The following is a 12400-nucleotide window of genomic DNA, read 5'->3' as shown; positions in this document are numbered from 1 at the left end:
AAACTAATCTTCTTTAGTTTTACTCTTTCAATGATTGCACAAAATAAGTTCCATTTTCCTAATAGGATCCTTGGTCATGGGAATGCTGTTTGGCGGTACCAGTTAAAGAACTAAGCTGTATTAGTAATTAGTAATTAATAATATATAGTCAAACGCAAGGAGACCAGGTAGCATGATATTACAGCTGTCCTGCATCAAACGCTGAGGATCTGGACCTAAAGTGATCTTCAGTGATGACACACCCAATGAATTCTGACATTTTATAACTGGAAATAGTCTTATAATTCTTTATTGTATATGATGCCAGGGATCAAAAATCAGAGAGATTAATAAATTTTCTCAAAGGAAGATCTTTTGTTGGTATCATGTGGGAATGTTCTGTGAAAGGAATACATCCCTCCCGTGAGACTTGGGAGGGTTTTTATTTTTGAGGGTGATACCTGAAGTGAAGAGAGGAGCAGGAGTTAGTCCTCTGCAGGTCTCTCCATTTCTTTAAGAGAGAATGAATGATAAATCAATATAGAGTTAGGGTAAGAATTAGATAAACTGATAATGCAAGAAGGCACCATGTAGCCGCCAGGTTTCAAAATTTGAATCTCTGAATGAGAAGGGGAAGTTAGTTGGAGGGCATCGAACTGCCCTATCAGGTGAGCCACTGCTGGAGTCAAGTTGAGAGGCACCCTGACCTGTCATGAGGGAGGGGCTCTGATAGGAAAAGTAGCTGGCAATCACTCATGGACTTTAGGGCTTTTAGGACAGATGAGACACAGCCGTGGGCACTGAGGGAGTCTGAATGTTTGTGTTGTACCATCTAGAATTGTATTTGTCCAAGAAGGGGAAAGATGTCTTCTTTCAAGTAAGTATTTTTGTCAGTTTTTCTGTGACAACTACTGGTGCTACTGCTGCAGAATTACCAGCTAAGATCTCAGTGTCAGTGCTAGGACTCAGTCTGCTAGGCACTGTTTTACATCAATGCTGGTTCACAGAATCTGTGGGTAAAGGGTTTTCTAAGAAAACCCCTTTTTGAGGTGCATCTCCTCCAGAACTTACTTAAGATCAGTCTTTCTTTTCTCTTCTTCCCATGTTTGCCGTCTTCTTATAAGATGGACTTTACCTCATGTAAACCCATGGGCACATTCCTTTTTTCCACATTTCCGGGACCGGGATTTTTCTTTACTTTAGTGAATGAGATATTTCAGGTCCTGAGAATAGAATGTGGGTCTCTGGCTTGAAGAGTACCTAGGAGAGCTGCAATGCTCTCACTGTTCCATTGTGGAGACCTTAACACCAAGTGTGGATTTTCTGATGTGAGCTTCACAAGGGGCTCGAAGAATTTTGTTGGTCTGACTGTCTGACCCAAGCTAGAGGTAACTGACTCTTAGTTCTTGAGGCCAGATGAGCTGTAAAAAAGTGGTACTTCAGAGAAATCATGACATTTTAATATTTTAGCCCACCCCGTTTTCACTTAGAAAAAGAGATGTGTTGCTGATATCAAGTAATGAGGTGGTTGGGTTAGAGGGGTTCCCAAAGAAACACAGCCTCTGAGGGGGTGTGTGATGAGAAATAAATGGCTCATGTAATTGTGAAAGCTAAGAAGTACAGTACCAAGATCTGCCATCTGCAAGCTGTAAAATCAGGATATTCAGTAGTTCAGTGCCCTCTAAGTCCCAATATCTTGGGATGGAGTGGGCACAGGAGGCAGGTTTGGGGCTAATGATTTAAATCCTTGTCTAAGTCCAAAGACTCAAGATCTAGAAATGTCCAAGTCTGAGGGCAGGAGGTATTGGATGTCTCAGCTTAAAAAGAGAAATTCACCCTTATGACTGTTTGATGCTTACCTTCTTTGGAGTTGGGCAAATCTATTCAAACTACTGATTGAAATACTGATATATTTAAGAAGCATCTTCACAGACTTGCTCAGAAATAGTGTTTACCAGCTATGTAAGCATCTCTCAGCTCAGTCAGGTTGACAAATAATATCAGCCATTACAGTGGTTCCATGGAAATTAACCCTGTCTTGAATGGGGATATGGTTATAGAAGCACCCCCAAAAAGACTGAAGGCTGAGATGGATTCTTTTCTGGTTGAAGTGGTAAAGGAGGTAGCCTATGTCTTGGGGAGCCCTACCCTGGGAAGGAGCTGCCTGGAAACTGAAGCAAGGCTTCTTAGCATCTGAAGAGTCTATGTGAGACTTCACCTTTAGACAGTCCTCAACACCACCCACTCAAGGAATATTATAGACATTACAAAAATCTGAGTAAAATAGGCAGGAGGGATAAATATTATAAAGAGTACCCACAGTTCTTACCACGTAAATGACTACAGGCAGTATGAAAAATTCCATGACATTACTAGGCACAGAGGAACTTGCTCTTTTGTACTGGTGTTGTTTACTTCTGGGACTTAACAGTAGGTAAACCAAACGTTCTGCATTCTGCTGTTTGTCCCTTTGATGGATTTTTAGAAATGGAGCAGGCAGGAGAGAAACTAACCAGTCCTTCCTTGATAATGTTCCCCAACTTTCTTGCCTCCGTACAGAAAAGCACCCAAGGAAGCCTTGGCAGCAGCTGAGTCTGCCAGATCACATCTTTATTTTAATTTGGCAATAAACTAGTGTACAAACTGTGCTATAAAACACTGCCTCCAACAGCATCTCTCAGTCTGTCTTAAACACCTCACTAAACATGATGTGTTGGGAAACATTTAAAAGGAGAGAAAACAAAGAGCAGATGTGACTGGGAGGAAAAAATACAGAAGAAAACTGTAAAAACATGCCTATATCTCGGCTTTGCAGATATGCCGGGTACAGGGTGCATGGCATCTGTTAGCGCTTGCACAAGAGGGCTGACTTACAGAGGGAGTGTTCAACGCTGTGAACAGCAGGAGCACTGCTCACATGCAGGCTGCTGAATGACTCAGAAGAGAGTTCCTTTCACTGGTGCTCCAGTGGGCAAGGCCTCCTCCTTCCCAGGAGCTGTGGAGACAGGCCTGCTGCCATGCTGGTGCAGGGCTCCCTTCGGCTGCCTGCAGCGCCCCACTTCCTTCCCACCTGTTTAAGACTATGGTCCAGGAGCTCAGCTCCTACACAGACAGGAAGGAAGAATAACTGGACAGGGTGGGGAGCAGACAGTGGGGCAGTGGGTGCTCTTCTTTCTTCTCCTGTCCCGGGAGCTGAACCCAGCCTCTTCACACTGAGTTCTTAAGCTGCCCATCCCATGCTCTGGGATCAGCATTACCCCAAGCGCTGGGACTCCAGGCCTAGACCTGTCACACCCACATGGTGGGCCAGAGGTGCGGAGCTCCAGCCTGCTGCTCTGTCTGGGAAGGCTGCATCCTTTGCCTCGTGGAGTTTCTTATTTTCAATTGTTTGCATCTAAATCAAAAAATTAGGAAGGAACACCATAGAAATCAAGCCATCAGCTGCTCTGCATTGGTCCCCAAAGCACTTTTTCCTCTTTCCTTACATTATTCTCATTATCTGCTTTTTCCCCTCCCTTATCAATGTTATTTCAGGATGTAGTAAATTGTGATTTTTTAAAAAAATAATTACATTCAAATCAATGACCAGTTCTGTGGAGGTAGTACAATATAGGACAGTACGGTGAGTCAGTCTTCGTTCTGTGAAAGCTGTAGAATGTTCTCAAATTTGCATTCTCGCTTATTTTGAGGCACAATTGGATAGCAGTCCCAAAGCTATGTAGGAAATCCTCATTTCTGACTTTTTATAAATTCCAAAGAATCATAGTTTATCAAAGAAATGCAAAATATTATGTTCTGCATATTGGATTCACCTTTAGTATTTTGTTACAATATATGTCAGATACAGGCAAAGTCAAAACGTGTTTTTTAAAGGGAAAGACAGTTTGTCCACAGTGATGGAACACTAAAGACTTAACAGTTGGAGTTATCTATGTAAGTGAAAGCAGACTTCTGTGTTAGTCTGCTTTCTGTTGCTGGAGCACATACTTGACATTTGACAGTGAAAGGAGGAGGGTTTATTGCAGCTCGTGGTTTCTCAGGGTTTAGTCTATTATTAGACTGCGAGGCAGAAGCATCATGCTGAAAGGACAATGTAAAAGAAAACTATTCACAGTATTTGAGTAAGAGAAGAGCCCAAGAGGAAGGGGACAAATACCCTTCATGATCACATGTAAACACCTAGAAATGTGCTTTGCTAATTTTCTAGGCCATCTCAGACCAAGAAGCTTAATAATTAAGATTCACCATCACACTGACTTTGAATTAAAACCATGTAAAAGATAAATAATTGAATCTGATGCTGGCAAAATAATATGGGGTAATATGATGTAGTTCCTTATAGTGAGTATAATCATTATTGTACTCAGAATGTATACTAATAAAAATTTAGAAATAAAATATCATCCGAATCATCAATTTAAAAAACAAACGTATCGGTGGAAAAAATAAAATCTTGTGTTTGATTCCCAATGATAGAATTTTAGTTACTTTCATAACTTAAAAAAAGAACTGTTTTTCATCTTTATCTCTTTCTACAAGCTTTCAGATTTCATTTAAGATGTTTTATATTTATGCTTTCTTTTGAGAAAAAAGTCCCCCTCCCTTTTTAATCAGTACCAGGGATCAAACTCACAACTGTAGGCTTGCAAGGCGGGCACTTATGCCGCTGAGCTAAATCCCCAGCCCCAAATCCCCTTTATTCAGACTAGATGATCACACAGGGCCAGTGCTTATCATGCTCCTTGGAATGCTGGATGTTCCTTGGGAAATAATGACTTTTTGATAAGAGGAAAGATAAGTCACCATTTTAAAAATCTCAGCCCTAGTGGTCATTCACATCGATTGACAGTAGCGTGAGTTGCTAAGGTGTCAGCCCCCTAGTTGATCAGGACTTGCCACAGGCTGTGGAGTTAGTAGCATGTTGCTTAACTGTGATGCATCTTCAGTGTCAACTGGAAGGAGCCATAACGGAGTCCTCCAAAGACTGTTGGAGGTTGCAGATGTAATGCATGCCAAACACAGAACACAGAGCTGGATAGCACGCATCCTGTAAATGCTAGCCACGCTGTCATTCAGAGACCTGCAGTGCCAAGACTAGAAGTGGACAGAGACAGTCTCAGTCCAGCATCTATCCACTAGGGGAGATAGACACCACGATCAATGTTGAGTGCCTTTTAAGTTAATCACTAAGAGCTATCTCAGAATGGGAATGGATGCAATAAGGAAGAACTGATGTGCTGTGCTTAGAAAATATTATTGATTACAGTAACAAGCCATTAAATATGGAAGTATTTATCTTCATAGTAATTCTGTTTGTTTTTTAATAGACCTAGCAGCTCTTTAGTGGCAAAAGGTAAGATTGAGATAGAAGACAAATGGATCTTTGAAAGATAACCCCTGGGGATATTCAGATGAGTTCTGCATAGGTGCAAGTACTTAGGAAGCTGTTATCTACCTAATGTCATCATGGTTCCCCACAGCACTGCCTGAGTAAAATGACACTCAGTCATTCATAGTAAATGTGTTGAGCATTTAGACCATGCTGGTCTGGCAGGATTTTTTGTGTGCTTAAAATTTCCCCATGTCAAAGCCCATCACTGATCTCATGAATATGTAAGCAATTTAAGTATCTAAGTACAAAACAGGCAATTAGAGTGGAAACCAGGGAGCTTGCTAAATGTCAACCCCAATCTTTGTTTATAAAACAAATTCTCAAACTGAAATGCAATCATAGGCAAACAAGGACGGCCTTCCTTCACTAGGATGCTGTGTTTAAAAGGTTGTGTCAGTGTATTTCAGACGTTGCCTGGAACTGTTTGATCAACCTGTTTCTAATGATTTGAAAGCAGTGAGCTATAAGAAAGAGGAGAAATGAGTATTTTTAAACAAGAGATTGAGATTTGAATGGGCACAGTTTTGCTATTACGTAGCTCAAGAGGGTTCAAAATAAGAGGCCTGGGTTTACATGTGCAACTTTTTAGCCCATTCTTGTTGTGTTCTAATGCACCAACACTTGTCTTTGTTAAGCTTTAAGGCCAGTATTCCACCATATTATGTTCCGTAGACCTCCAGATCTGGGGGCACATAAGGTGGCCCCAAATCCAAAAGGCCCTGTGTCACATATTGACCTTCTCATCCAGCTCCCGTTCCATTTGTCTAGTCCTCAGTGTCAAGCCCAACTGTGGAGGATGTGACAGGTCATTCCTCGGTGAAGAATGGCCAGGGACAGGTTTGATAAATCCAACTGCAGGAAAGATTGATAGGCCCAGCACCGCATCATCATTTCTGCTCGCTCTTGATCAGCAGAGATCGAATACTCTACTTGGAGCTCATTTGGCTTCTGACCTTGCTGATATTTGGATCCAGTCTACATCAGCACTCTGCAGCTTTGGGTAGGATTATCGCTCCCCATTCTGGCCCTGGGATTTATTTGTCAGTATGGCGCTGACCTCACTTTCTGCATCCCACAGAGAGTCTCTTGCTGTTGACCAAAGCACAAAAACCATGCCATGATTTGCTGCTCTGTTTATTTGCTCAGACCTACTCATCCCCCTTGAGTACTCTTTCTCTGCTTCCCCAAACTTAGAAATTTTAATTTTTTTTCCAGGGACCACCTTGAAAGCCGTTGTGAATTCCTATAGTGTTTCCTCTCCTCAAGAGCCACCACAGCTCTCTTCCCCGGTGTATGCATCACTACGGATTGGCCATGATACTCCTTATGTGACAGACAGCCTTCCCCCTGAGAACTGTGGCTCGGGCTGAGTGTGCCAATGGTATCTAAGGTGGTGGTCAGATTTTCTCCCTGGGGATGCTCTCTGTCAGCCAGCCACAGTTAAGATGGCTCAGCTTTTGTTGAAGTTTTGTGGAACCGTATGAGTTGCTGTAGAATTTGGTCTCCTGTTTGCATGAGTTCCAGCTCTGGTTTGTGCTGTGGACCCAGACCCTTAGAGCATACTTACCAGGCCGTGCGCGTTTCTCTGCACTGATTCTCTTCCTTCCTATGAAGTCTGGTGGGGAAAAAAGAACTTGATATTTGCAATGCCTCAGGCCTAGCATTAGAAATCTATTTGAAGTCCTTAAGGTGCCTTCTTTTTCTTGCTAAAAAGAATGCAGAAGCAGCAGTGAGAACTGAAGAGCCCGGAGGTGCGTGAGCGCTTTGTGCCCAGGCCATCCTCAGGGCAGCATTAGGAGGAGGCAGATAAACAGAACTGGCAGGGATTTTGTCAGCCTTTTCAAGAAGTGCAATTTGCAGGTCCCCTGCCTCCAAGATGTTAAGAATGGAGGACAAAAAGGAGGAAGCAGCAGCCTTGAAAACAGTCAACAGCAGGAGGCAATCCCAATGGAAGCTTGGCGAGGAGCTATGTGGAGCAGACCAGGAAGCTGCCCCTGACTTTACCACAACTCTTCAATGCAATTGTTCTTGTACCAATGTCCATGGGATGGGTGTCCTTCTAAGTTTCCAGCTGCAAAAGAAAATTTACAGTGTGTACCTGCCTAGCTTTCCAAAAAGAGAAGATATCCATATCTGATTGAGGAACACTGAAAAGACTTTTCAGGAACAGGGAGCAGGGAACAGGGAGTACAAAAGTTGCAAACTTTTGTACCAACACAGTGATGGTGACTTTTAATTCTCCCAGTAGAAAGACACCCATCTTCAAGGGATTTAACCGGTATGTGCATAGTGAGAGGGTGGAAGGTCAGAATATGTTTGCAGACTTTCTTTCTTTTGTCTTACTTTGCTATAGATTAGGAATCCAGAGCAAAGTCAATAATATCACTCTTTTTCTTGATCCAAGCTGATCAATTCTGCTCTGGCAGTTCTCTTTTATTATCCCATAACTGATGCTCAGACTTGCAGTTTCACAGGCAGCCTGAGAAGGGGGCCAGAGATGCCTCAAGAGTTGGTAGTAAACTCACACCAAAACTAGCGATTGGAATGGGATCCTGTGCCAGGAAGTGTATTTTTATCTGCACTCTTCTTACTGCAGACAAGGGCAGATATTGAGAAAATAAGCCAAGTGAGAGATTATTTTTTAAGTCCTCAGGAGAGGAGGGTGGCAGGAAAGACAAGTGTTGATAGACCCAGACCAGCATAATGACAACATGGAGGGTTAGACCCTGAGGCTGCTAATAGATCTGGAGCAGAGAGGAACTCTGGGGCTGTGCTCATTATGTTGTGTTTACAAATGCAGGGGAGGGGGGGTCTCAGGCAGCACAGAGTGATTTCAGACAAGGAAGGTTTTCTGCCTTGTACTCAATCAGAATCCTTCCCTTTAAAATGCTTTCCTGTATTTTATACCCGAGTTGTTAGAATAAAAACCAGTACCCTGTAAGAATGACATTTTGGGGTGTATGGCAGAAAACTAGTGACGAACAGTACTCTCCTAAAACTAGAGTAAGTGCTGTTTCTGTCTTTCCCTAGTCTTTCCTCCTTGTTTCCCTGGCCCTAGTATTGCAGGGAGAGCCGCAGCTGCTCTCCCTGATGTGACAGGTAGTAATGACAGCTCTCAGTTCTGACCATCAAAAGGAACCTTGGAGTTGGAAATGGACAGGTGGCGAAATAAATCTTACTTAGGTGCAAACAACGTTATGCATTTCATGAAAGGACATTGACTTTGCATGGAAAGTCTCACTGGCAGCTGAGACAGAATCCTTTGGTAACATGCTTTGATACCATTCCATTCTTTGTGGAGAAGAAATTTGCTGTCAGACTCTTTAGGTTTAATTAATACATTAATGGGAGTGACTGGGAGTTGTTTTCTCCCTTTTTGGGATAACACCAGGGTGGACAGTTAACCTCTCAGTGTGAAAGAGTTCTAAGGAGTAGGTTGGATAACAGTCTGGGGTGAAATTGAAAGACCCCACTTGTAAGTAATCAGGGCTTTCAAATGGATTGATATTTATAAACTTTCTTTTAAGATACTGGCCCCTACCTAAGGATCCAGGGAAGCAAAATATAATTTTCTGGAAAACCTGAGTTTCTTATCATATAGGTTAGTGACAAAGTGATTTGCTTGGTACAATATCAATAACTTTTTCCCCCCTTTTCTGCTACTACTTGGTTCTAGGAATGTTTAGCTATGCTAGAAGGATGGGAATAATAGTATCTAAAAATTTTGCAGTTAAAGAGTAAAGGAGTATTCTCAGGTATTTTTGAAATATTTTATGTCAGAAGAGATTGTCTTACTTGCATGGCTAACGAACTGTCTTGAAAGACTACTAAAAATAGATGTAAAGGTAAGTCCTATAGCTTGGTGGTATCTTTTGTCACATCGTAGGAAGTCTTTGTAGATGAGGTCCTTGGGAGTCATAGTGGACATGAGAAAGTGTGAAGGGAAAGCCTTTGAGCCCTTTGATGATAGCCCAGAAGGAAAAGAGGTCTTGAAGCAGCCCTTGGCAGCATGGGTAGCCCTGGGCAGGCACAGCAGAGGGACAATGCCCTGGTTAGAGTGGGAAGATGTGGAGCCCATCCACTAAGACCAAGGCTAACTTTCCCGAGACGGAATTAAAAAATATTTCACTGAGCTGGGCCAGAGAGAATTGGTTTATTAGTTTGCTTTGTACACCCACTGCTTGCGGGGCCTCTAGATGCTCACAAATAACAAAGCAGCCTTTTGAAGATGTAAACAAATATCATGGGACATACCTGATTCATCCGCAGGCTCGGAATCCAAGCCTAGGGGATGAATTTAAGCAGGCAGAGAAAAAAATAAAGAACAGCGATGCTGGCACCCAGCAGTCTTTCACAGAGATGAATTCTGTGCAGGAACAGGGATGGTGATCCCTTAGTGCAGCCATGCGAGGCCCTGGAGTCTATGTACGGTGCTTGCAGGATTTACACGAGTTTTGCCTGCATGCGCAGAATTATTGTCTTGAACACCTTGATTCTGTTATGTTTACATTAGTCTCTGTGTATACATATTGATGCTAACTTTCATTTGCATATAGATGTGCACACACTATAGTGGTATGAATTCTGTTAGCACTAAACTCACAAGAAGTTTATCTCAGTTTTAAGAACAAATTAGAATTAATAGGAAAGTAGATCAATGATTTGCTGCAATTGTGCCAGTCATTGTTTTAAACATGCAAGACAGTCAGGACAGGCAGGAAACTGAGAGCCTCGGCAGGCAGAGGCTGGCTCCTTAGCTTCTGAGTCAGAAAGAAGAGTTATCCCTTTCTTTTCTCCATGTGCAAGGAGCTGCCTTCCCATCTCTCCTTGGAATTATTACAATATATCAAACATGAAGTAAAGCCAGGAAACTTTTCCACTTCCTGGCATGATGTGAGTTATCAGCTTCCTGTCACTAACACCAGAGGTGTTCAATTTATAATCAACTTGTGCTTTTGAAAGTTCCAGTTCATGGTCAGTGTGTTTAGTTGCTCTGAACCTGTGGTGAGGGAGCTCATCATGATGACACATCACAAAGAGCAAAGCTGCTCCCCTCATGCCTTGAATCCCAGGAGAGGAAGAGGAGAGGGACAGGCATCCACAGGGCCCCCCACAGGCACCCTTCGGGATGTCATGCTTCCAGTGACCCAAGACCGCCCATCCACCTTACATCTCAGGGTTTCCACTCTGGGACTAAGTTATAATCTATGAGATTTGGGGGACTTTCAAGTTCCAAACTATAGCAATGGGCAAAGAAAAAAAAAATAGGAAAATATCTGGAAGTAAAAAGCAATAGATTTTTCTTGGTGCTCAAATAACTGTAGTCAGAGCCAATCCAGGTACTTGTCTTAGTAGCCAGATACTCCATTTTTTTGAATTTCAGGATGTTTTGATTAAAAGACACAGGTCACAACAGGTTTTTTCAAGGGTCCCTGAATTCTTGAGTTATAGTGCATGGACAGGCTTGGAGTCATCAGACCCCTCTTGTGAGTATCCTGACTGAGGAAAAGGAGAAAGAGGACCTATGATTGTATGCAATGCAGCATTACTTACCATCTGCTCGGCAAATAAGACTCTGTTCTGGGACGAGCGGGCAGGCCACACCCCAGGCACAGAGCAGAAGGGAGATTTTCCAAATGATAGGTTTTAAATCAGTAGCCCAGTGCCCTCAGAATCCAGGGTACCACGAGCAGCAGTATTCTCTGTGTGGCCATCAGAAGATGCTTCTTGAAATAGAATTTCCTAGGATTACATGACAGGAAAAACAAGCAACTCAGAACAGGTGGTCAGAAAAATAAAAACAAAAATAAAACATTTCGGGGAGATGGAGGTGGGAGAATTAATCCCTGTGCCCTGAAAGGTGATTCTGTGCAGCTGATCTGGGAAAGTGCTGAAGCAGTGTAACACATGGATGTGAAATCATACCAGCCATGTAACCTTCTGAAGAAGAGTTGCATGTCTCCCTGTGTCACAAGGATGGCATGTGGAATCAGTGATCTCATGCATGCAAAGCTCCTGGATTACAGCAAGGGTTCAGTTGATGAGAACTCTTTTTTTATAATCCAACATTCCTTCAGTAACTCACAAAGGCCAGCATTGGCCTCTCATTGCCTACAGGGTCAGTTCCAGTCTCCTTAACTTGATAGTCACATCTTTACAAAGTTTCCCTGCACAGATTCATCCTCCTTTACTTGTCTCAGCCAGATGTTTTTAGTAGCTTGTCTCTGCCTGCCTCAGCGCTTTGGCCCCAGGTATTGCTTTTGTGGGAGTTAACACCATTTTAGCCAATTCAGGTCTCATGGTGCATTCAGGTCCCAGGTAGTTCACAGCATCTGTGAAGCATGGCTGCTGGGTGCCTGACTCCTTCACATCCATTTTACAGTGACTACCTGGTGAGCTGCTCATGGGTTTACTCAGTTTCAAGATGGATCACAGGATCTTGGTGTGCTGGGTCTAGATTATAGGCTCAACATCCCCATCAGTGTCCAGTTCCTGCTAAGTCAGTGGGACAGCAGCTTCGTCACTGGGCCGAATAGAGCGCAAATTTCAGTGCACTCCACTGCTTCATAGGATGTGGCTTTCAGCAGTTCAGCTGATCTTTCTGAGCCTCAGTTTCCTCAAGTAAAATGAGTAATTTAATGTCTTCTATGTAGAGTTCTTATGAGTAGAGATGATTTACATGGAGCACTTCCCTGGCATATGGAGGTGCTCAATATATGGATATTTTTTCAATATTGATTTACAGAACTGATGCCCGTGGATTTGTTGTACCGTATGACCATGGTGCTATTCATTTCTTTTCTCTGCAGCTCTACAGCTCTACTGAATTTGGGAGAAGGTGGCAACTTGTCCAAGAAGGAGTGGTACCAAACAGATTCTACTGGTAAGTCTCACTTTACCTTCTGGCATCCTTAGATATCACTTAATGAGGATTGTGTCACAGATTTCTTGTTTTTCCCAAAATCAATGAGATTCATTAGCAGCAGAAGCTGTATGAGTGTTGCTTGTTAGGTTTTGATCAATATTTTA

General features: G+C 42.7%; 1 protein-coding gene across 6 annotated transcripts in view; it reads left to right on the top strand.

Moving 5' to 3' along the window:
- Sorcs1 (sortilin related VPS10 domain containing receptor 1) overlaps positions 1 to 12400 on the top strand; it is a 496139-nt gene that overhangs the window by 310869 nt on the left and 172870 nt on the right. For all 6 annotated transcript variants that reach the window (XM_013158158.2, XM_063244677.1, XM_063244675.1 and 3 more), the window contains exon 5: positions 12181 to 12254. In XM_013158158.2, the coding sequence (XP_013013612.2) occupies positions 12181 to 12254 (74 nt within the window). The remainder of the gene's footprint in view (positions 1 to 12180; positions 12255 to 12400) is intronic.

Source organism: Cavia porcellus, unplaced genomic scaffold (genome assembly GCF_034190915.1).
Source record: "Cavia porcellus strain 051 isolate PalLab524CR breed Dunkin Hartley unplaced genomic scaffold, mCavPor4.1 scaffold_2, whole genome shotgun sequence".
In the NCBI taxonomy this organism is placed as follows: Eukaryota; Metazoa; Chordata; class Mammalia; order Rodentia; family Caviidae; genus Cavia; species Cavia porcellus.
The sequence above is the reverse complement of the archived record's forward strand: the minus strand, read 5'-3'. Positions and strand labels throughout refer to the sequence as shown.